The 25,882-nt window shown below is 33.4% G+C and overlaps 2 protein-coding genes and 1 long non-coding RNA gene across 3 annotated transcripts; all 3 read left to right on the top strand.

Annotated features, from left to right (window-relative positions):
* Positions 1-687: 687 nt before the first annotated feature.
* LOC116140107 (aromatic aminotransferase ISS1-like) lies at positions 688-5,995 on the top strand. The gene is made up of 9 exons (XM_031425744.1): positions 688-992; positions 1,304-1,351; positions 2,071-2,199; positions 2,588-2,647; positions 3,474-3,630; positions 4,082-4,188; positions 4,377-4,435; positions 4,905-5,013; positions 5,365-5,995. Exons 1-9 carry the CDS (start codon positions 930-932, stop codon positions 5,815-5,817), a joined length of 1,185 nt encoding a protein of 394 aa, XP_031281604.1. The 5' UTR covers positions 688-929; the 3' UTR covers positions 5,818-5,995.
* Positions 5,996-9,149: 3,154 nt separating this feature from the next.
* LOC116140110 (katanin p60 ATPase-containing subunit A1) lies at positions 9,150-13,679 on the top strand. The gene is made up of 7 exons (XM_031425745.1): positions 9,150-9,390; positions 9,936-10,407; positions 10,912-11,109; positions 11,580-11,824; positions 12,154-12,312; positions 12,457-12,544; positions 13,147-13,679. Exons 1-7 carry the CDS (start codon positions 9,266-9,268, stop codon positions 13,426-13,428), a joined length of 1,569 nt encoding a protein of 522 aa, XP_031281605.1. The 5' UTR covers positions 9,150-9,265; the 3' UTR covers positions 13,429-13,679.
* A 1,330-nt stretch (positions 13,680-15,009) lies between these two features.
* Positions 15,010-18,228, top strand: LOC116140133. Its single transcript, XR_004129563.1, has 6 exons — positions 15,010-15,239; positions 15,325-15,470; positions 16,569-16,629; positions 16,732-16,851; positions 17,789-17,884; positions 18,000-18,228. It is a non-coding gene; the product is annotated as an uncharacterized LOC116140133 (long non-coding RNA).
* The last annotated feature ends 7,654 nt before the right edge of the window (positions 18,229-25,882 follow it).

A 25,882-nucleotide genomic window follows, 5' to 3' on the forward strand; every position in this document is an offset into this window, starting at 1 on the left:
TGCCTGTCACAATCGTTAGTGAGATATAAAAAGTTGTCCATTTACCATGTCTTTCTATCTTTTTCTTGTTTGGTACTTGATATCTTCTACTAGATATGGTTAAAATTGAGTACAAACAAGAGAATCAAACTCTAAGTTTAGACATTAATTTCATTAAAGTTGAAGATTAGTTTCCTCACTTTCCAAGAATGTGCCAATCAATTATTTTCTAAAGTTGAATTCCCGAGAAAGCTTTCAGTTGTATAGTCATGCAATGCACGTTTAAGATTCCCCTGTTTGCTACTCGTCTTTTCTTCTCAGCACTTTCAATTCATGGGAAAATATTCTATTGAAAAAAGAGTGGTCAAGAACTGTATCTTTCCTTATAAATTGGGTATTAGAGATAATAATATATATTGGATATGCATGTGACATGGACAAATAAATGTATTATCTGAGGTTAAAATTTTAACAATGATAATTAAATTTTATTTAAGTATTTTAGTTTTTTTTTTTTCCCGGAAACTGAGACGGGGGGGATCAGACAAAGCCAAAGTCAAGAAGTTTATAACTTTATATGGTAAAAGCACTTCTCTACTTTCTAAATAACTTTTGTTTGTTTATGGAGTGGTTAAGCAAGAATTATTGAAATGACAGTATATTTTGGTTAGATAACTGATTAACTTTGGTGGGGTTGTTGAGGCGTGCCTAATTCGTAATCTTGTACCTTAAAAAGTCACTCGCTTTAGCGTTATATTAACATCTCGTCAAAATAGTCAAAGAAACTTGTAATCTTGAACATAAAGGACTCCGCTTTTTCTGTTTAAATTATCTATTTCTTACAAAGTTTCAAACTTGTCGAGTTTTGGTTTGGTGGGTTGCTTTTTTTTTTAATAGCTGGATTTGAGGTTTGTTCTTGCTGGGGTTGGTGAGTTATTGTGAAGAAGGAGATGGGTTCCTATGGAAAGCTTGCGAGGAGGGCTGTGGAGACGGAGATGCCGATCATGGTTCAGGTTTTTATTCATGACTTAATCTGGGTTGTCTTTGTTTTTGTCAATTTATGAAATTTCAACTTCTATATGTATGCATTTATCGTATGGGATGAAGAGCTTTGATGGTGTATACAAGAAAGTGTTTATTGATTTGATAACCGTTTTGGATTGTTAATGTTTTTACTCGGTTTGTTTATGGATTCAATATTTACATGAATATGTGTGTATATTTATCATATTGTATAGTGGGTGGAGAAAGCTTTCATGGTGCATAGAAGAAAGAGAGTGTTGTTTTTTAAAGTGAAAGTGGGGTTCTTTTTTTGTTTTCTCAGATACAGGAACTGATCCGAGGAGCGAAAAATGCTGTATCTTTGGCTCAGGTATGCTGTATTATTTTGTATTTGTATTGAGAAATGGGGAGTAAATGGTCTCTTTCCTTTCTCCAAAGTCTAATTGTTATATTACTTTGATTGTTTGGCCATTAATGTATTGAGAAATGAGAAAAATGGTTTTCTTTATCTTCTAATGGGTTTAATGCTGGCTTTTGTGAAACTTCAGATGTTGAAGCTTTAGAAGTTAACTGATGTGCTTTCCTTATAATTTTGCTTAGGAAGTACATAAGGAGAGAAATGGCATTTGCACGAGATGAGTATGTAATTTTGAAATCCTAATTGAATATGTGTTTCCAAAATGTACTTATAAAGCGGCAGTGAAAATATGACTAGTGTTTTAGGGAACTTTGTCCAAGTATCAAAACTTAGTCAAGTTGTCCAACTTGCTTAACTTGAGACTGTAACTTTTACTATTTATTCATCGAGGCATCAAGCCCAAATTCACCAGATTTTGGGATTTTTGTAGGAGTGTCAAGTTTTTCTGCAACTGTGCTTGAGGATTAAAATCTTGGTTATAGTATGACATAAAACTAGAATATCTGGTTTCTGATATGCATGTTTATTTATCAGAGTTCTTAGCTATTTTGTTGGTTTAATATCTGTCAAGCCTGTTGAAGGTGGTTTGTGATCCCTGTTTTCTTTTGACCTATAATATTTTCTATTGTAAGATATCAAACATCTTACCCTTTTATCTAAATGTTCTGTAGGGGGTCGTTTACTGGCAGCCGCCCAAAAAGGCATTAGAGAAGGTGAAAGAACTTGTATGGGAGCCTTCGGTTAGTAAATATGGTCCTGATGAAGGTCTTCCTGAACTAAGGGCAGCATTGACTAAAAAGGTATACCTTCGAAGTATATAGTAAAATTTTCCCATTGATAATCCAAGTGGTCTGATTGTCGGTATCCGATAAGGTGAAGCTTTGGAAGACATGGAAGACTGAGACACTGGGGTCCTTATTTGCTGCTGCTTTGGAAAATTTACAATTATGTCATAGTGGTTTTCATGTGTTAGTATGATGGTAACTTCTGGTAGATCATACTGATCTAATTCTGTTCTACTAAGGGCTGTAATTATGATGGATCTGGTTTGTTTTGAATGCCAATCCGATCCAATTCTCAAGGGTGGTTTGTCATGTCTTAATTTGAAATCTGCATTTTTCTCTATGCTCATGTGACTGGAAATCAATAAAATTCTTGTAAACTAATTATTTTTCCTTTGTGTTGCAGTTGCAAATGGAAAATAACTTGCAGAAATCTTCGGTGATGGTTACTGCAGGTGCAAATCAGGTGACTGAAATCAGAGTCTAGAATTCATGTTGATCATTCTCATTGAGGGAGTGCAAGAATTGAATATGAGAATTGAATCAATTGATAAATACTTCAAGTTTAGAAGGATACTATATTTTAATTTAGTCAGTAAAATATATGCTCTGGTCAACTCTTTTCATCTCTTAACTGCAGCAATAAGGAGGATAAGGGTCATTTGTGCAACTTAGTGTCAGAGTTGTTATATTTCACCTTCTCTTGATGCCCTTCTGCTACCAGCTTAATGTGCTTAATTCTTCTGTATTCTGGGTGTTCTTTTTTCATTCAGAATCTTTTTAACATCTTGTAGATTAAAGTATACTATTATCCCTGCCCCCAAGCAGAGCAATATAACCTCTTGAAATGACTATATGCTGCTATTGAAGCTAATAATTAAATTCTATGATTAATTGGTAGGGATAGTTCCAAATGCTGTGGAGACTGAATTATAAAATGAATACAGCACGTCTTCTGCGATTTACTTAAGATTTCTACTCAGTAAATTTTGTTCATTGATCTCCTGTCCTCCCTCACTGTGCAAATCATCTGGTTACATTACATCCTCTGAAGCAATTTTCTAGATCAAATACTGAATTTTAGATATAGCAAAGATGATGATTCTATTGCCTGTGTTGAATTATTGTTTTAACTTCTTGAACTTCAGTTCCTCATTTTTGGCGCACACTGAGATGAATTATAAGTTTCACTAAAAACAATAATCATATTTATGTTTCTCTTTCATGGCTAAATGCATGAATTCCTTGATGTTTTTGAAGTATATGATGTAATTTAACCCATCTAATGGCAGGCATTTGTGAACATTGTTCTTACGTTATGTGATGCGGGGGATTCTGTAGTTATGTTTGCTCCATACTATTTCAATGCCTACATGTCGTTCCAGATGACTGGCATCACTAATATTCTGGTTGGTCCTGGTAATCCGAAGACACTTCATCCTGATGCAGGTGAGAAGCTTCAGAAAGTTGTTCATTTTATACTATGTAAATCTGCAGCTGCATTTGTTTTTGGAAGTGACAATGTGGTATCTTAGATCTAAATTTTTGTTATTTTGTCAGATAACCTCATTTCTGGTCTCCTTCAATCTTCTATTGTCCTCATGCTGTTGATTATAGTGAAATTATAGCATGTTGGAGTTGGACTTTGTGGAGCCTTTAGTTTTTTCTAAAATGGGTGGCAAACTACCAACCGATATTTTGTTTCTTGAATTATGAAATGTTAAACTTATCAAAAGGTTTTGTTTTCAGTGCATGCATAATACTACACATAAAATATTATTGATTGAAATGGCAGTGCCGGATTGATGTGTATTTAACAAAAGCCTTATCTCTAATCATTTTCTTCCTGCGTAAAGTGCCTCTGTTCAGATCATTTATTGGTGTGGCCTTCATTTTTCAGACTGGTTAGAGAAGACGTTGATGGAAACTAAACCAACCCCAAAGCTTGTTACTGTTGTTAATCCTGGCAACCCATCTGGTACCTACATTCCAGAGCCTCTACTAAAGGTTTTTTCCTGTCTCTCTCTTTAAGCATGCTCACGCATGAAAGAATGAAAGGAAATTTTCTGTTTGCAGTTAACCTGCAATATTTTGCACCATCTTCTGAAATTAGTGAAATGAGTAGCTGCTAACATGACATTCCTTGAGAGAGATTAATCCAATTTTCTTTTTATGGTTTCTTTCTTTTTGAGCAGAGGATTTCTGATCTATGCAGAGACGCTGGAGCTTGGCTTGTAGTAGATAACACATACGAGTAAGTGTCTTCTGTTTTTGTTGCAGATGATTTGAAATAACGGTATTCTCTCATGTTATAATCTTTGTGCTGTGTTCAGTAAAAAGTGGCTTGTTTGTTTATAATAAAAAAGGGTGCCTGCAAAATGCTGATAGAGCTGTGTAGTTGGTTTACTATCAAGGATGTGTGTTTCGTTATTACAAATTGAAGTTGTTCTGGCATGGTTGCATGTTGCGAAACTCATCATAATTTAAATCTGAAACTTATAAAATACAGTTTAGAGGTAGTGTGACGGAATTAATCTTCTGTTCATGCACATATTTACTTGAACAAATCTCTTTAAACCCTGGTATTGGACGAATTGTATAAATTGGATGGATGATACAGGCGACTATGCAAGTCCATCGACTATCATAAAAGATATACACCATTAAAGGCATACAAAAAACTTTTGATTATTATATTTGAGTCTGAACAACATTGTATGCAGGTATTTTATGTATGATGGTCTAAAACACTCGTGTATTGAAGGGAATCACATAGTCAACATCTTTTCCTTCTCCAAAGCCTACGGAATGATGGGATGGCGAGTTGGATACGTAAGTGGCAATTCAGCATCTTATGTTTGTTGATATAGGGAAAGCAGATTGTTTTAGGAATCGAATGCATTTCTTTTCTAACTTTTTGAATGGTATTAACAGCGATTTTCTAAAATTATGTATAAACAGTGACTCATGTGACAGTGATGCTTAATATTTAGACATTATTGATCATGAAAGATTCAAAACAATCAGTATTAGATAGCTGCTTTTACTTTATTTTCTCATCAAAGACAAATCTTACCTGTAAAACTAGAAATATTCTTTCACAAACTCCATGATTTTCTATGTTTTTATTTGGGATACAAAAGTTTGTGTATCAACTCTGAGTTCAATTCTGAATACATGCAGATAGCGTACCCCTCGGAAGTGGAGGGCTTTGGAACTCAACTTCTCAAGGTTCAGGACAATATACCAATCTGTGCGTCGATAATTTCACAGCATCTTGCCCTACACTCCTTAGAAACAGGCCCAGAGTGGGTCACAGAACAGGTGAAAGATCTTGTGAAGAACAAAGAAATCATCTTAGAAGCCCTGTCACCGTTGGGAGAAGATGCTGTGAGAGGAGGAGAAGGTGCGATTTACTTGTGGGCAAGGCTTCCAGAGAAATACGTTGATGACTATGCAGTTGTTCGTTGGCTTGCTCATAAGCATGGGGTGGTTGTGATCCCAGGAGGCGCATGCGGTTGTCCAGGGCATTTGAGAATCTCCTTTGGTGGGTTGGTAGAAGCTGATTGTAAATCAGCTGCCAATAGGCTGAGGACAGGGTTAGAAGAACTGGTGAAAGACGGCATGGTTCAGTAACTGGTAATTTGATTGAATATAGAAATGGTAAAATCCATAACCATTTGCCAGTTTGTGTTAACTTCACAACTGGTGCATTTGAATAATTGGAGGGTGAATGCCCCTACTGGAATATTGTCTGAAATTAGAAAGGTAGTCTCAGTTATATATATATATATTGGAAAATGCTTCTCACAAATGCCTGCATAAGTTATACACAGCCACATATTGGAGAAATACTCCCACTAGTAAGATTGTGTTGCTGAAAAACTTCCTACTTTTCCAAAAAATTAGAAAGATTCTGTTTTGTTTTTTCCAATGCCATGTAATTTTACAGCAAATTGCAGTATCTAAGAAGAATTGCATTTCAAATTAACATACATCACATTATAGCTTAGTGTCACGAACTGTGAGTTTCACACCCAAAAGGTTAACCTATTAGGTGGAGGGACTCTTTCCGAATACGTTTCGAAGGTGGGATTTGTTATATTCTCCCCATCCAATCCTATGATGCTCTCGTCATAGGTGGGGTCTCATGCCTATCCGTTCATCTTACTCTCATGTGGACCTATGAGAGCACTTGGCGGGACATCGAAAGATGGATTGGGTCTGTTCTGATATCATTTATCACGAGTTAAGAGTTTCACACCTAAAAAGGCTAACCTATTAGGTGGAGTGATTTCTTCCTTTATATGTCCAAGACCTTCCCAATACGTTTCTAATGTGAGATTCGTTATATTAGCTATAGATAAAAAAGAATGCTTCGTAATTGTGAAAAAAATAATATAATATTTGTGATAGATGTGTATAGGAATGGTAATGAATTGTGAAACATAAACTAATTAATTAAGCACCATAAATCAACACAGGCAATAGAACACCTCCAAAAATTTGCATTTATTAAATCAATATGCCTCTGTATAAACTTATGTATGCATTTCTGAGAAGCATCTTTCCAATATACTATATATAATTGAGACTACCTTTCTAATTTCAGACAATAATATTCCAGTAGGGGCAGTCACCCCTCCAATTATTCAAATGCACCAGTTGTTAGAAGTTTTACACAAACTGAGAAGTGGTTATGGATTTTACCATTTCTATATTCAATCAAATTACAAGTACAGTTACTGAATATTTTTAGTTTTACAGTTAAGATTTATCTCTGATGAGAACAAATTGTAAAAGCCGTCATCTAATACTGATCATTTCTCCATTGTTTCCTCATCACATTCAAATATTTATAACTTCTTCTTTCCGCCTCCAGACAGCGTCTCGACCCCGACAAACTCTTTGCCGTAAACTGGGGGAGGCTGGTGTTTCTTGCCGCGCTTGTGCTTGCCTCCCTTTGACTTGGCAAGGTTGAACTTTGGGTCTGCAGCTTCAACGGCATGGTTGATCAACAGCAGGCTGATCAGTGCCATGCACAAGACCCATGTTTTCATGCTGGAGGCTGCCATGTTCATTCTTACTCTTAATTTGATTTTTTTTGTTTTTTGGTTTTGTTTATGTTGTTATTGATTCTTTATATAGATGTTGTATGTGAGTGTAATTACTTGGAAATTTACTTTAAATCAGGACGCTATTGACCTTATCTTACGGTATTTTCAGCCAATTTTGTTATGCGAAAATTTTTCTGAAGTCAATACAATTTTATTACTAGTATATATTAAATCTTTTCAATTATACATAAATAAATTGTAGATTTTTTGGGGGTAACCAAGGTGACCCGTGGGGTTTATTAAACACTCTATAAGTCTAAAAGACTAAATAAGTTACAATGTTATTAGAAAAGTGACTCTAAAAGTTTAAACTCATAAATTCAAGGCAGGAAACAAAATCGTTGACTAGTTAGTGTGTTATCATTTGATTTGGATTTGTCTTAGTTACTGTTTTATTTGGCCCTGGGAAGGATGAGAGCCCATTATAGGTTTCTCACAGATGGGCTTTAGTCAAGCTTTTTGGGTTGGGCTTGATGTTGTTGGACTAGCCTGACCGTGTTTGATGAACATGCTGGACTTCTTATTTGGTAACCTCTATATATATAATTTTTTTTTTGTTTTTGGTAAGCGGGGTGTCCAGCCCAGCTTACTCGCATCTTAATTAATCATCGGAATTCATTAAATACCCTACAAATCTAATGAACCAGATAAGACACAATTATGCATTAAGGTAGATGACTCCAATGTTTAAATTTAGGAAGTCAAAGAAGGGAGCACATCTCGACCACCAGGCCAACCTCTGGGGTTTTGGGTAACCTATTTTCTTTACATGACACACTAAGGTTTAGTGACGAAAACAAAGAGATTAATAGGTTTTAGAATAGAACACTTACACCCTTGTAGTTAAATAGTATTTGTGAAAAGAAATTATCATAAGAGTAAAATATACGACACAATAAAAAACTAGTTTTTTTGTTTCCCAAATATCTCATCAAATTGGCAACGTTTAATATTTTTATAAATTTGATCACATAACATATGTTAAATATTAGTTTCTTTTTGTTGTAAGAAAATAAAATAAAATAAGGATAGATTAGTCATTGTACCCAGACTCTGTATCCAAATTAACTTTTCAGAAAATGTTTGTCAATTACAAGAGTGTAAATATTCCATTCTAAAGCTGTTGATCTTCTTATTTCTGTTACTAAACCTTAAAACTCCAATATTTCTCCAATAAGTGTGTTTAATTAGACCCATTTGAAGGGTAAATATGTAATAAAAAATAGAAAATAAAAGGTGCCTACATCCTAAAAAAAAAGTGGGTTTACTTAACAAACTCCTACTTTTTTTTTTTGGTCAGAATATTAGATTTGAATGCACATTCTTTGAATTTTTAATTATTATTTCAGATTGTGCCAATTTGTATATTCAAAAGGGAAATTTTTTATTCATTAATCAAAATAAAAAAGGCAAGAGTAAAATATATATAAAAAATAATCATTTAAGTTGGATTTCAAAACCTAAAAATATAAATGTTAGTAAATTTAATATTATTTTTCATTAGATTCATATAATTGTAAGTTTAAAATAATCTTTATTTATTTATTTATTTAATAAATGTTGCTATTCATGTGGGATCTTGATCCAACTCTTAAATAATTATATTTGGTATTTTATGTTTTGATTCTCTGAAATAAAAATCCTAATTTATGATATAAATAGTTAGGATTAAAAGATAAAAATTATAAAGAGATGAGATCTTTAATAATGATGTTTCTAAATGCCAAAGTTGCAATTTCAAATTTTATTCAACACTTTTTGTTACAACCCGACCCGGACCCATCCTTTCCACCCATTTAAAACTCAATAATCCAAGACTAGTCCAGTCATTTCACTTTCTCCTTCTTCCCTCTCTCAAGTCTCAACCACTTAAAACGTCGCCGTCACGCCCTTCACAGCTTCTTCAAGTCTGATCTATTATTTTACGGGAAATGAAAACCTAGATTTTTAGGGAATTTTCAGAGACAATGGTAGGGACAAATTCACTGGTGGGTTTGCAAGATCACTTGAAGCTAGCGAGAGAGTACGCTCTCGAAGGACTCTACGACACTTCAATTATCTTCTTCGATGGCGCCATTGCTCAGATCAACAAGTAATTTTGCTGCATCTTTCTGTCCTTTGTCGTCAATACAAACACTGAAAACTCACTCTCTGTTTCATTGTGTTAGCTAGTTGCTACTGTTGTTTTGAAAATTTTCTCTACATTTAGGTTTTTGGTTATTTTTCATTTTTTTGGGGGGTAATTGTGGACATTGAGCTGGGTGTTTTAGCAATATATGGTTAATATTTGTTTTTGTTACTCTGAAATTTAAGCTTGTTAGTTTTATTCTATTTTTGGAATTTTATTTTTTTAAAACTGAACATGAGGAGGCTAGTTAAAAATAGTAATGTTTTGGTGAAGAATTACATTTGCTTAAAAAATTTTAAACTAACGATTAATTTATTTTTAATTATTAATTATTACCATGAAATGTTCTTTACCCTTAGTAAGTCCGGTTAAAAAATTATTATTATTATTATTTTTGTTTCTGATTTATTTTATTGAAAATTAGATTATTTGAAATTGGGGGAAAATATATTTCTTCATTAAAGTTAGAGTTCTTTTAATGAAAGTGTAAACCATTGTTTTAATCTTAGGCACTTAAACACGCTTGATGACCCATTAGTACGTGCAAAATGGATGAATGTGAAGAAGGCCCTTTCTGAGGAAACAGAGGTTGTGAAGCAGTTGGATGCTGAGAGAAGGTCGTTCAAGGAAATTCCTGGGGGCAGACGCCCTTCTTCGCCACCTATTCATGCTAAATCATCGTTTGTTTTCCAACCATTAGACGAGTACCCTACTTCCTCAGGTGGCCCAATTGATGATCCTGATGTGTGGAGGCCACCTAGTCGGGACACTACAAGTAGGAGACCTGCAAGGGCTGGTCAAGTTGGTATGAGGAAATCACCCCAGGATGGGGCTTGGGCTCGTGGTGCTACTAACAGAACTGGTACAACTGGTCGTGGTGGAAAGACAGCTGGTTCTAGTCGGGGTAACTCAGGAGTTCGAGCATCAACCACTGGAAAGAAAAGCACTACTACAGGAAAATCTAGCAAGACAGATTCAGCAGTAAGTTCTAACTTCTAATGCACTTTCTATAATTGAAAATTTATGTACTGGTTTTGAGTTGTTAGTGAAGTTTGGGTTTCGGATATAAGACTAGATGGTTTGATTGTGCAGTGAATTTAGTGCTAGTGATGCATCTAGTTAAAAGATTGCAAAAGGAAAAAGTCTGGTTAAACTTTTTTGGAGTTCATTGTAATGACTATTCTCAAGTCATTTAGTTTGTGATTGAAGTTACTGTAGTTTTATTTTTGGTTTTTGCATATCATAATCAATATGGATGTTGTTCTTGATGGTTCGGTTGCCGTTTTTGTTTTTTATCTGGCTAGATTGCCAACAAATTCTGTTTGATTCTTGATTGGATAGCTTTGGCCTGTGAAACACTTTAATGGTATCTCCTAGTTATGAAGATATTTTAAGTGGTGCCTGAAACTATATCATTTGAATTTGTTGTTATTCTATCTTAAATTATCCATATTCTGGTAACTAATTTGCTTGTGCGATTGTCAGAATGGTGACTCTGAAGATGGAAAACCAAAGAAGCTTCAGTATGAGGGACCTGATCCAGATCTGGCTGCAATGCTTGAAAGGGATGTCTTGGAAACCACTCCTGGAGTGCGGTGGGATGATGTTGCTGGTCTGACTGAAGCAAAGAGACTTCTAGAGGAAGCTGTTGTGCTTCCTTTGTGGATGCCTGAATATTTTCAGGTATTTTTGAAGAATAAAGATGAATTATTTACCATGTTGCAATTTTGTTTTTCCCACTTTTGTTATCTTTTTCAACATTTATGTGCTCGTTTGTCAATGGAAAAATCACTTTATTGAGTTGATTTTGCATTTGTTGGAAAGAGTAGAAGCAGCTTAAAAGATGAATGGAATATGATCCTTCGTTGAGTCTAACCAAATCATCGATATTCTAAGGTCTATTTCCGTTTTATATTTCTTGTGGAAATGGAGAAGTTTGATTAGAATACATTTCTTTGGTCACAGAAGCTTTATAATAAGACATGGTGGAGGGTCCAAAATTGGAAGCGGATGATGTTATTGCCTTTCATTCCTGAAAATTTGTTATAATTGCTAAATTTCCTTGCATTAAAAAATCACTTGCCTCATGCTAGATTGCATTAGTGTCAAAATAGACCATTTGTGAAAAAAGAGCTGATTGATTTTACTTGCAGGGAATTAGGAGACCGTGGAAAGGTGTGCTTATGTTTGGTCCACCTGGAACAGGAAAGACGCTTCTGGCTAAAGCAGTTGCTACTGAGTGTGGCACCACTTTTTTCAATGTATCTTCTGCTACATTAGCCTCAAAATGGCGTGGAGAGAGTGAACGCATGGTGCGGTGCTTGTTTGATCTGGCAAGAGCTTATGCACCAAGCACAATATTTATTGATGAGATTGATTCTCTTTGTAATGCTCGAGGGTAAGCTTATTGTTCTTCTAGAGTTTTCAATATAATTATATTTTTTAATTAGACGAATATTTTTGTAAGTCCTCCATCATGATCATGTTTGGTGTTCATATATTTCTGCATTTTTTTATTTTATTTTGAATAAATGGCAGAAACATGTAGTTCTTTAACCTTTTACCTTGTAATTTTTTTAACTCGCTTTATCTCTGCGTCATTATGGTATTGGTCTCTGTATGCCCTTGGAATCATCTCCAAGGAGATATTCTCTTTACTTTAAAATGTGGTGTTGCCTCATGTAATATTTGGTAATGCTGACAGTAAAAATGGACTATTTTGTTTAGTGCGTCAGGTGAGCATGAATCATCCAGACGGGTGAAATCTGAACTTCTAGTTCAGGTGGATGGTGTAAGTAATTCAGGCACTAATGAGGATGGCAGCCGTAAAATTGTGATGGTTTTGGCAGCAACTAATTTCCCATGGGACATAGATGAGGCTCTGAGGTTTGCCTTTTCCATAATTTGTCTAAATTTGGAATTCAATTTGCTCTTTGACTTGCTTATGCCTTTTCTACTAGGCTATTACCTGAGATTTTGTCTTTTGGGTGTTTGACCTGCAATAGCTAATTTGTTCATAATTCAATGCAGGAGGAGGCTGGAAAAGCGTATATATATTCCTCTTCCTAGTTTTGAGAGTCGTAAGGAGCTTATTCGGATTAATTTGAAAACTGTTGAGGTAAATTAATTTTGATAAGCCGTAAATATTCTTACGTGGACATATTGTAGGATTAGTTTACCTTATTCAACTTGTTTTTTGTTTTTTAAAATTTGTGGTTCTTCTTAAGATGCAAGCCCTTTATATTTTACGAAACAATTGATGGTGGCATAAATTTGCAGCATATAAGCATGTTAAGTGTTCAGCTGTTTGTTTGGCTTTATGACACACTTTACTAAAACCTCGATGAAATGAAGGATGTACCAGTAGGAAATTACTAAGATCAGACGCTTACTTTTGGGGGATCATTTATTGAAGGATCTTTGATGCTTATATGCTGCAAATTTATAGATGAAATCCACCGTAATATGCTACCACAACAATTTTGGATTCTGTGTCTAATGTTTTAGGCTTATGATTCTGAAATCCCTGTACATCTCAAGTTTTATCCAATCTGTTATTTGAACTTATGTTTTGCATTAGGAACCAAGTGACTTGTTATTTTCTTATTGAAAGTATGTTTATATCCATTATGATCTGTTTTGTCATTAATATATACAATGACATGTTATCTACATCCTTAAATTAGGCACCACTTAACTAAAGATATGTATACATATCAGGTGGCCCAAGATGTAGACATTGATGAAGTGGCTCGTCGAACAGAGGGATACAGTGGAGATGATTTGACAAATGTTTGCCGTGATGCATCCTTGAATGGCATGAGACGCAAAATAGCAGGAAAGACTCGTGATGAGATTAAGAGCATGCCTAAGGATGAGATTTCAAAGGACCCTGTTGCCATGTGTGACTTTGAAGAAGCGTTAACAAAGGTACAACGAAGTGTCTCTCAATCTGATATTGAAAAGCATGAGAAGTGGTTTCAAGAATTTGGATCAGCATAAGGAAGATAAAAAAGGATTGTCGAAGTGGATTCATTTTTTGTTGTCCCGGTATCTATTTGCTGGGTTCTTGTTTCTTCTGATGTTTTCCGGCTGCTTTCACTCGTGTGATGATTGATTGATTCGTTATATAAATGAAGTGTTTTTCTAATGTCTCATATTTTTGTGTTATCTTCATCTTTCATATGTAACCTCACCTAATGTAATGTAACATGGAGATGTCTGCTATCAGTAAACCTAAACTCCCATTTTAATCCCTCTCTTTTTCTCTCAGACTAAACGGTACTGTTGGTGTACCCAAATGAATGAAAAGTTAATGATCTTGTATACTTTTTATTGTGTTGAATTAATTATGTAATGAACTTTGTATCTCAATTGATATAGCGATCTCGACTTTTTTTCTTGATAACCGGGGTGTCCGAGTTAGTTTGTGTGTATTTCAACTAATCTTTGGGGTCCATTGAATACCTTACAAGCTTAAAGGATCAAGTAAGTTACAATGTTTTTTGTTTTTAGTAATGTTCGGGCTAGTTTTTGTGCATCTTAACTAATCCTTGAGATTTCTATTAAACACCGTATAAGCTTAAAAGACTAAATAAATTACAATGTTATTGTGATACGTAGATCTAAGGTTTGAATCCAGAAACTCAAGGATAAGAGCTAATCTTCTTGATCATCTGGCTAACCCCTTGAGTTAGTGATCTCGACTTTGATTCTTGTGTTCTTTACATTATCTATTTGTAGACAGATCAGCAAATATGGAATGTATGCCCATTAAAAAAGGAATTTTATAACGTGAGGGATGGGATCTTTAGTCTTGGGGAGGAAAGTCTGTAAAAGCAGAAACGTGAAGCATGTAGTGAAAGAGGCCATTGGAGCAATATTTAATGAAGACGGCTATTAGTTTAATGCATTCTTGTTTTCCACCACCAAATTTGTCCCCAGCAATTGTGATTTCCTACCTTTTCCATCGCTTGTCTCGCCCCATCTATTTTGATTTATTAGTTTCATCTAAGTAGTTGAAAGCAGGACAGGTTATTAATTAATGCATCCGTTAAGATTTTCATCAATACAATATTGTAATACCACCATCACACCAACACTTAATTAATAATTTACATAAAATCAAGATCTTACATATATATAGCTTAAAATTCTTTATGTGGAGAATATTACAGACAACCCTTAATGTTTCTAAATTTACATTTGGATAACAACTTTTGCACTTTTTTTTATCAAATACCTCTTTGCGTTGTCAAATGAACCCTCAAAGTTTAAAAAATTTATCATTGACACTCCTTTAGACCTTTACCTTAAATGTGTTGTATTGTTATTAGGTTAAAAATCTTCTCTTATAAGATCAAAGTTACTATTTAACCGATGTAACACTAATGGCAACATAACGAAGTTAGGGCAAAGGGATATTACTAATAGAATTTTCAAATTTTGGTTATTTTGATAGAAGTGTGAAGGTTATCATTTGGATGCAAATTCATAAACCTTAGGGGTATACTAAATATTCTCCCTCTCACTTTTATATATTAAACGTTAAAGAATTTGTTTTGAAACGAGAAAGAGGATTTAAAAAAAAAAAAAAGAATCGAAATGACTTCAGGTTCAAGGTGACTGTATTTATTTTTCACAGCTCCTCGTACAAACCATTATAAATGCTGTGGTCAACCGTTTTCATCAACTTTTCTCCAATCATACAATGGAAAGCTTCACTTTGAATCATTCCATCCTCATAATTTCTCTCCATCTTCTTATCTTCTCTCTCTCCATCTTCAATCTCTCAGTCCCGGCAGCAGCAACAAGTAGTGTTTTATATATAAAAATATGCTTGACACTCTACTTTTCAAAGGGTTTTTTTAATGATTGACGATTGCATTTGTGTTACAGGTTTAGGTTGTGCACTTGTGAATTGTGGGGAAGGAACATGCAAGGATTCCAATTCCTCAGTGCTCGGTTTTGAATGGAATGCAATCCCGGCTGGAAGAAGATTCAGATTGGTCCCTTGACCTTCCCTTCTTGTGTTCTTCCTAACTGTGAGTCTTCTTCTTCCATTTCTTTTTTACTTTTATCTTGTTTTTTTTTTTTTTAAATCCAAAATCTCCCCTTGTTTCATAAGTTCAAATCTGAAACTGAACCCCTGATAGATAAATTTCTGAAACCTAAAATGATGAAATAACCGAACACTTAATTATATTATTATAATATACATTACTCTAATAAATTATGCTGTAATTATTTTTCGGCAGGAAGAAGAAGAAATCGTGGCGTTTTATTGTGAAATTTGAAGTAGAACGAGGATAAGAAGGAATGTGATTTTGAAATGTAAAATGTTTTAAGAGTTATACAGTGTTTTAATAATCCCCCTAAAGTATAATCACATTACAGAAATCCCCCGTAGTTAAAGTAATAGTAAAATCTCTTATTGTTAAGTTTTTTGTGTTAAAATAAATGAAAAGGGGTGATATAATAAAATATTTATTAACTCATTATGTTTTAAATTCTAAAGGTGGGTATTTCTGAAATCTTGGGGGAAACTTTGTTATTTGATTAAATGTCGGAGGGTTGAGAAAACCCCCATTAATATATCATAATTACTATGTTTATTTGATTATCCATGCTTGCACATGCGTACGATGAAGCCCTTTATTAATTGACGACTGTATGAATAAATACAGATTATCCGATCATTCATTTTACACTTTTTCATGAAATTATGTTCAAAATGTTTATGTCATGGACATGAAATTTCAAATAATATTTGCTTCAATAAAGTTTATAATTACGTACATACATATAGATTATATATATACATTAAATCATGTCATGGTATTTTCAATATTTTACGCCTTAAAATAGGCCAAGCCGATCACAAAAGATTGTGAAACAATTTATTGTAACTACTATTGAGTAATCAAGTGGTCATTAGGATTTTTAGATGTATTATTCAAAAGATTTTGAGTTCGTTTCATTTCAGCCTCTAATAGAGGTGTCATTAGAGTTCTTATCCAATTAGTATTTTAGGATTCTGGGAGATTAGTTGAGGTGTGCACAGACTATTCGAATACCCTTGATCATTAAAAAAAAAAAAAAAAAAAAAAAGGATGAATTGGTTGATGAATTGTTATTTTCAGGTTCGATAGATCTTCAATGTACATGCATCTTCACCAGCACTCTCTCTGCCTCAATTAAACGGTACATTTATGGACATCATTAATTAAGCATAAATAGTTTTCAGTTAATCAAGATTATGTTTTTCAGATGGTGTAATTAAAATTATGTAATTTTGTTTCACAGTTGTGCTCTTGTATGGTGCGGAAAAGGAACTTGTGTTGCCAATGAAACTGGATACAAATGCCAGTGCTCTCAGGGCGCTGCTAATTTGTCGGCAACGCAGCCTGGCTTGTTTAGATACCTGTAAGTCACTTCCCCCTTTTGAAACTATTTTATCCTTGGGTTTTCTATTCATCTGCTATCAATTGATGTGTTGTCGTATGTAATATGATAGTAAATAAAGTAGTGATAGGTTAATATAATAACAATACCAATACCACAACCTAGGGACGAGGTTTTGGCTCACTCTGTCGGGAAGCCGACCTGTGAACAGGGTGGAGATTCCCCGAAACAGTCAGGGACCACCAGCCCGGACCCAATGAAATTCCCCGTCCCCACTCCCTTATTCTGAAGGGAGTAGGCTGTGATTTTCACATCTCTTGACCATGGGCCTTAACTCTTGACTTGACCTGAGCCTTTTCTTCTAAGCTTATTTACTACCAATCTGGGCCTGGACCTTTTATTTTTAAGCCCAACAATACAAGATTAAAATTTTCAATTTTCTTCAAGGCTGGGACGGAGGGAAGTCACACCTTCCCGGGCCGGGGATGGGGTTCCCCGATATACTGTCCCAGGAATGGGCTGGGCCCGGAAAATGGGGTCTCTGGTCCACGCCCATCCCTACTACCATATATGGTGTGACGAGATAAATAGTATTACTTTATATTATACTTTTGTTTAAAACAACCACCAAAAAAAAAAAAAAAAAAAAAAAAAATTTGTTTTAGACACATTCAGATAAAAATATTATCATATAAGGTTAATAATATCAACTTAAAATTTTGATATTAATTTATAGTCATAGATAAATTACTATTGAACAATTTAATTTGTGACACTAATACATAATCATCTTGTTAAATGGTATTTTGTCTGTTTCAATATAATGGGTTGTGTTATTTTGATGTTACTAAAATATTATTGGAATGGTATTGGAGATTTTTTTTTAAATGATTTAAATAGTTGAAGGTGTTCCGATGTATGAGCCTGTAATCTTGTGGGCTTGCTTGTTTTTTTCCAGGCTCTTTTGGAGCAGATTGTGACGGGCTCGGGTTGGGCCTGCCAACGCCTAATCCACCACCACCTCCAGTAAAATCGGGATCCACAACTGAAACTGGTAAATATTTATGCAATATTTGATATTTTATAAATGTTGATAAATAAATATATCAAACTCACTCAAAACTATAATATATTTGATCAATGTTTATACTTTTATTTATGTGATATAGGACCTGCTCCAGCAAGTAACTGTGCAAGAAATCTTCGTGCATTAACAATGATGCTGTTTGCAACAGTCACCCTGGCATGGTTTTAGAGAGCTTTGTTAACAGATTGATTATGATTTTTGTTTTTCTAATCTTGATTATTATGACTTATTTATATGGAGAACAATATAATATACATTGTGTATAAGGATAAATTAGCTTCATTAATAATGCCACATTCTTATTTAAAGCTCATAAACTTGCAAACTTTGCACAATAAATATGGCATTTTATCAGTCATAATTGTCGTACATAACCGATGGTAAAACTTTATGTTAGTTAGATGACTTATGTTCAAGTCCCATCAATTGATCATCTACTATATTTATGACTTACTTGATCAATTGGACTTATAGGGTATTCAATAGACTCCGAAAACTAGTCGAGGTGCATGCAAATTGGTTTAGATACACCAGTCACAAAAATAAAAATTAAAAAAATAAATAAAAAATGGGGTTTGTTATACTTAGAGGTGTCAAAGGGGCTATATAGATGAATTGGGCTTGGCCGATATGGGCCTAATAAAACCCCAGAAGATCTAAAACCTGGAAGAGGACGTAAAAAAGCAGCTGGCAAAGTAAACCAATTTAAATGAAGATCATGATGTTCTTCTGAAGCATTTTGCCTACTAAAAGACAAGGCATGTGCCCAAAAAAGATCCATCGATCTTCTCTTTATTATTCACATTGTTCGCTAGCTCAATCTCATCTCTCCTTTGTTGTTTCTATTGTCTAGCTTGCTTCTTTAGCACTTGTTTAATGTATATTATAAAGTTTTCTTTGTGTATGTGCATGCAATCATGGCATGTGTGCTCAACTAAAACAAGAACACGTTCGATCTGCTATTCTTCATTTTTTTTGTTCTATTTAGTGCCTCTTTGATTGCTGCAGAAATCGGAATAGTTAAGGTACGTACCCACTTGCCCTGCAATGAATTCTTGTGGTTAAAGCCAAAGATATAGTGCTTTCGTTTTTATTTTTATGATCTTAAAATAGGAACAGGTTTGGTGTAATATACCTCCACTACAAGAAAAAATATATTTTTCCAACGAGCTCTTTGTCGATGCAAATGTTGACGTTGGAATAAACCACCTCTCTTTCGCTGTAGGTCTGAATATGCTTTTAATCATGTTGCGAGATGGAATTGGCTTTTAACAATGCACATTCAGTACTCCTGAACAATTCATTAATTATTTGGCTGTGTTCTAAATGGAAGTATTAGATGTCTAGCTTATACAAGTATAACTCTATTAGGGTAACATGGTTTATCACAAGTTAATTCATTCGTTCATGGAAGTTAGTAATTAAACAGCTGGGATTTGAAAAACATTATTAATAAGAATTGATTTAACGATAAGGAAAGATATCAAAAATTTGGGAGGGAGATACAAGAGTAGTGGCCAATTGGGCAAAAGACAAGAGGACACGTCATAATTCCTATGAAAGTTATATTTGATTTGGCTTAGATTTTTGTTTGTTTTCTTCTTCATGTTGTCTCTTGTCTTAGCTTGAACAAATCCCTTTCCTTTCTGAACTGGAATTGATTAGCACAACCAGGCATCCTAATAGAATTATCATTTTAAAAAGAAAATGAAATACCGACCTTTTGTTTGTTTCGATAATTAGTCCATGTTACTATTTGTACTACTGGTCCTGCTGAAGCCAATCAATATCCCTAATCATGCTTAAATTAATAGCTAAAATATAATTTTTTTTACATCTTTGTCAATGTATGTTCTTCTGAGACACATAACATAATTGATAACAAAAATAGGAAACAATTAAATGAACTATATTCAAGTAATAAGTCTACGAGCTAAAGAGGTAGATGAACATCCAGCCACTTTTGCTTGTGAATATACCTAATTGATTGATTATCAGTTAAACATTTATATCCAACGTACGTATACCATGATATTAATTATATAAACAAAACCTTAACCATTTTGTATATGTATTTGTTAAGTCCTTTGTACGTACAAAACTCACATGGGTATTGTTTCTGAGCAAGAATATTCAATGTTATTTATTATATAGTCTCCAATGTCTTGCTATTCACTTTATACGGGTTTGAAGATCGGATTTTACTAAAGCCTTCATATGGTGCAAAAATTTTGAACTGCTCTAAAGGAAAACGAGAAGAAAAAATCGAGGAGATAGTCCTGAGGAGTATGTCTTCTTTTGCAGATTGTTTTAGTTAATTAATTAGGTTATGATAATGTTATTCCATTTAATTTATTTTATTTAGTTTAAAAATCAACCACTTCACCTATAATTATCAAAGCTTATATATACATGTATATAGGAATGTTCTGAACCTTACGACAATCTATCTAACAAAACTTCATCCACAAATAAACTATATTATATTCACGCATGAAGTTTCTCCAAGAACTTAAAGACGCCTCAAATTTGTCAACATATGAAAGCCATTGTTCATGCAGGCATGTATATATATATAAATAAATGTTCGATCATAATGGCTTGTTACTTCAATCAAATTCTCTATTTCCTAATTGAGAATGGATATTAGGATATGGATACTTTATTAATTTGATATGTTATAATCTTAACCTGTGCTGTGTGTATACAATAGTATTAGGTCTTTCTAATTTTTCAGGAAAGAATCTCAATTCAAGTGCATAACTAGATCTTATTTGTATATAACCTCAATTAGAGAACTATAATACTCATTATTCTTTACATTGTGTCATATTAACAAGCTTGACGACATTATTTCCCAGACTTCAACATCATATCGATCGACCAATAACATACCAAAGACAAGATTCTTGGTTAAGGCATCTTAAAAGTTTTTTTTTTTAAAAAAAGAAGAAAAAAATGATCGTAATTTGATGTGTCAAAGCAGGAGTCGCGTCTTTCTGTAACCAAAACTTTTATCTATAATAAATAAAAAATTGCAATGCAAAAGCTAAGTGTCCGTTTCATCGCTTCATATTATATGCTCACAGAAAAGATAAATAAAGATCAAATCAAACAAAAACACTAGTAATGAGCTGAAGTGAACACATTGGCTCAATGCTACATAAAGAATAAATAAATTAATATTCTATCACAATAATAATCTTGGTAGTGGTGAAAACTGAAGAAGAAGATTTCTGATGTATTGAACACTGTTAAGAGTGTTAGTACTTTTATAATAAAATAAGCTAGAGATAAGAAATTGGCCGCCCAACTGAACACATTGTCTCAATATTCAAATCTATCTTTCCTTCGTTCTAGGGGTTTCCACTGCTTGTTTGGTTCATCATGTGATTGGTTAATAATTTGAGAGAGAGCACAATAGAATACGAAAACTTCATCAAATCTTTACATATCAGTACAAAAAGATGGACTTACTTAGTTTTCTCACTCTTGGTTCTTGTCTTTCAAGACATAAAAAAATTGGAATTGTGATATAGTATTCGGTAAGGAAACATAAAGTGACATGAGACTCATTAAGTGCTCAACGAAATCTATTAATTCTTCCACTGGGGTAGCATTAGTTATAAATTTATATCTACCAGTCCATTTTGGGGGGTTAAGTCTGAGATTTTGACCAATTAATTAAGTGGGATTTTCCAGTTCAGTGTCAAAGAATCACTGTATGTTACCACTAACACTATTCTTGTTGCCATTTTAGGAAATGATTTATAATAACATTATAAAATATGTTCTTGTATGCGTCTTCCATTATGCCACTTTCCTATCTTTTCGATTATTAAATAGTTTATGCTTCATCTTTTTTTCTCGGGTCCAAAAGCAAATAATTTAACTGTGATACCCTAATATTTAATGAAGACACCCGCCGGCTCCACTCAAATAGAAATTAATCAAATGTCTCGACTTGTACCAAAAGTTTGCTTATCATGTTCACATACTTTCCATATCAAGGGTTTAGATTTATAATTTAGCTACATAAATCTATACATATATAACTTTCAACGCATGTTTTCATAAAGTAATTTCTAAACTTTTTTTTTAGATTGTATTTCGATTATATATCAGGTTTGAACGTGTGTCGGATTGATATGATCACAACACAAACCCATACAGTATTCTATACGGTACTCTATGGCAATCAACCTATCTTAGGATAATCCCCTGGGTTAGGACCCAAAACAATAGCCCATACAAAGCTATGAAAATACAAAAAAAACGACAACGAAAAAAAAAAAAAAAACTCTTCCTACCTCAAGACATACCCTAGATTAGAAACAAAACAAAAGAAAGTCAGAAGACAATGCCCAAACAGGCTGCAATCATTGGACTTGCTTGTATGTTCTAAAGTTTTCTCCTTGCGTTAGGATAGAGTTCGTTGGTAGCGACAGAATTTCCTGTAGATCATTTCTTTGAAGAGTATCCATGATCGGATGTGTATTATACGTTTGAAACTTTGGTTGTACTGATGTGATATTGATGGCATATTGCTCCAACTATAAGTTATATATAAACTATATAATAATCATATACGAAATATAATCAATGTCTAGCCAAGTGGGCAACAAAAAGTCAAGCTCAATTAATGTGTTTAGTGTTGTGGTTAAACTAATTATCTCATAGAGACAAAGCGAGAAGCACGAAAACATTTTCAGGTGGCTTTTGTTGTTGTTAGATTCATTGTTGATGAAATTGATCGATTTCTTGTAATATAATATTCACCCTATGCTGGGACCTCTAATTTGTTGTATTCATAGGTTTGCTTTATGTTTTATGAAAACATTATCTTGTTGCGCCACTTATGGAAATTGTTTCTGCTTTCAAACTGATGCAGTTTTTGAATTGGAATTCATGGTGGGGAAACAATTATATTTGGCTTTTACGACTAAATCTGGGAGATGGATGGAAACAATCTGTTATGCCTCAAAAGTCATGCTTATGTCAGTCTAATAAATGTCTTTCTGTATTAGCTGCCAAACCCATATATTCTCAAAGATATTCTTACCAACCTTATCTCCTTCCAAGAGATAAATGAACGAGAGCCTTCCATGTGTCAAGTCAACTTGTAAAATACTAATTATATTGAGTGTTTAGGTGTATAAATTGGCACTTCTCTTCCCGAAGAGGGGAGGCTGGGCATATGAGAGCTAACCATAGATAAAAGCTCAATTCTTTCTCTCTGTAAATACTATATTTCTTCATCTTTGTATGCCTTCTGGGCAATATCATAGAAATAGTTAGAGATCAATAAAATAATAGTGGATGTAGGAGTCCCTTGTTGAACATCTGAACCACTATAAAAACCTTTCTTGTCAGCCTATTATTTATGTTTTCTACACATATATAATCTCAGCTCCATATTCAAATCTCATGGATCCATCACGTGTGATTCCTAAGTCCGCTTAGCGCTTCTCACGTGCGAGTCGTTGGCGTCTAAAATCAAGCATCAACATAATCTTTGGAAGAGATGACAAAATTAGCATAAAGTTTTACCGCAACAATTCAATTTGGCTCCACTTCCTTTTGTAAAGTCATTTTCTTAATAGAGAAAAGCTAGAAATAGATATATATATATAATATTATATATATATATATATATATTATATATATATGGTTCTGACCCTTGCCTAAGCATCCAATCTTCAACTTCATAATAAATTTCTGGTAGCATTGTTTTCCAAATTGTCGAATAATTGATTCATACGTGCTATATATAGTAAAATATTTTTTTTTTCTAAAATAGAGGAAAAATTAAATTATTTAGGAAATTAAGTTGCAGAAAGAATGAATGTCACCATCCATGGAGCCAAAGAAGGAAAAGGCTAACATGTGCTGCTTCCGAAGAAAACAATTCAATCTAATGAAGTCCAAACAGAAAGAATCTTTCCTTTATGAAAAATTCTAGTCTTAGAATCATTAAGTCTAATTAGATAATCAAACAGAGATGGATGCTTCCAAATATTTGTATTTCAGTTGGCTGCATTTGATTCTAAAGTTTGTTCTCTTCAATCATGCATGCAAGCTACAAACAAATGAAATTAATGCACTTAAAAATTCATCCATATGTGTTTTTCTTATACACTCAAATTATTCCCATTAAACATTATCATATATAATTAGTTGCTTCCACGTTAAAAAAAAAAAAAAAAAAAAAAATCATCTTGTCAAGAATTTATACCATGTATACCAAAAATGTTAACTAGATCGACATACTCATGTTTGTTTCCCGTTTTCTAAATATTGTAGGGTTTTACTGGACTCGGATTCACAAAGCAAGTTTGAGAGCCTAAAGTCTTGATTTTGAGCAAACAAGTTCTAGAATTAGACAAGTTAGTCATGAAACAATCTAGAGTAATACGAAATGAAAACATAAAACACACACAAATATCAATTGAGTGAAGAAAAAGAAATATACGCACGATTTATCCCAATTCACCTAATCAACATGCTACGTCCAACAGAGTTAATATTATTTTAAATGCTACGTCCAACATAGTTAATATTATTTCAATACTGTCCCATCTCTCTCGTTATAATGAAAGTAATTTGCCATATGATTTGTTATCACACTCAAATAAGAGAAAATAATGTTTCTATACTAGGTTTAAAAGACTAAAACCTAATATTACAAAGATTCTTATTCTTAAGTCCAAACTCAATAATGAATTAATAACTTAGAGAAATCATTCAGCGACTCTTCATGAAAAAGACTCAGATTGCCTACGGGCTTGGGGCTGTTGCCCCCTCGACCCCAAATGCGTCTGCGTGATTTCTTATTGTTAAAGTGATCAACAACTGCAACATGTCAGTTGTTTTTTAAAATGGCAACCATCTTGTTGGGTTGAATTATCAAATTGTAAGGTTTGGTGAGAACTTTGATTCAAATTTGTATTGGTAAAGCAAATATGAGATATTTATGAAAATTTATATGCAAGTATTAATTTTTCAAAAATACTATACTTATAAAGATTTCCATACAAAGTGAGGTGACAAAAAATGAATGGAAGAGTAAAACGAAAAGTCAAACTCATTAAATTTACTTTTTCATTTATTTTTTATCACATCGCTTTGTATGAAGATCTTTGTAAAATTTCTTTGTAAGTGTAGTATTACTCTTAATTTTTAGCAAGTGAGTATTGAACAAGTTGGTTAGTTGTTTTAGAAAATGGGAATGGGAGCTTGAGGTTTTGGATATCTATGTGCTATAAGTTTCAATGATCGGGGATTGGAACAGTTACCGAAAGTAAAAGGAGTCATTTCCTTAGTAGAGGAACAAAACAAACCATTCTGCTGGTCGCGGGTATAACAATACGAAAACAGTAAGGAAAAGGTCAGTGTCCAATATCAAAGAAAAAAACATTGTAAATTGAACTTCTGTTCATTAGTACAATTCTCTCTATTATTATTGTTTTTTTTTTTTCAAATGTCTTTTCCAATTTTTGATAAGGGAAACTTAGTTTATGTTTGATATTTTATATAAATTAAAATAATAAATAGAAGAAGTCACAATCAATGATCACCAAATTGAATATTATCTGACAGAATTTGAAAACTGAGCCATACATTTCCATAACCAATGCACATTCGACACATGAAAACACCAATCAACCTCGTGAATTTCACTCATGTCTTCTCTCTTCCGGCCGCAATCAGATTGGATTGAATTATACGAGAAATAAAAAATAATTATTGTATTCATAATCAATTATATTATTATGAATTATTTATGATATTTATTTGGTCCAACATCATCCAACAATAATATTTTATTATTGAATATATATATATATATTTTAGGTAACCAAATAATATCATTAAAAAAAAATATATATATATATAATGTATAAAAAAATTATAAAAAAACTAGTCATCTTATCTTAGGACAGACCCTAAAAATGCAAATCACTA

The sequence above is a fragment of the Pistacia vera genome, unplaced genomic scaffold (genome assembly GCF_008641045.1).
Source record: "Pistacia vera cultivar Batoury unplaced genomic scaffold, PisVer_v2 Contig363, whole genome shotgun sequence".
Lineage (NCBI taxonomy): Eukaryota > Viridiplantae > Streptophyta > Magnoliopsida > Sapindales > Anacardiaceae > Pistacia > Pistacia vera.

Excerpts from the sequence above, each read along its gene's own strand:
- LOC116140107 (XM_031425744.1), top strand. The coding sequence starts at position 930 with ATGGGTTCCTATGGAAAGCTTGCGAGGAGGGCTGTGGAGACGGAGATG. Across the intron at positions 993-1,303 it reads AGATGCCGATCATGGTTCAG|ATACAGGAACTGATCCGAGG; the intron begins GTTTTTATTCAT and ends TTGTTTTCTCAG. Across the intron at positions 4,189-4,376 it reads TTCCAGAGCCTCTACTAAAG|AGGATTTCTGATCTATGCAG; the intron begins GTTTTTTCCTGT and ends CTTTTTGAGCAG.
- LOC116140110 (XM_031425745.1), top strand. The coding sequence starts at position 9,266 with ATGGTAGGGACAAATTCACTGGTGGGTTTGCAAGATCACTTGAAGCTA. Across the intron at positions 10,408-10,911 it reads CTAGCAAGACAGATTCAGCA|AATGGTGACTCTGAAGATGG; the intron begins GTAAGTTCTAAC and ends TGCGATTGTCAG. Across the intron at positions 11,110-11,579 it reads GGATGCCTGAATATTTTCAG|GGAATTAGGAGACCGTGGAA; the intron begins GTATTTTTGAAG and ends TTTTACTTGCAG.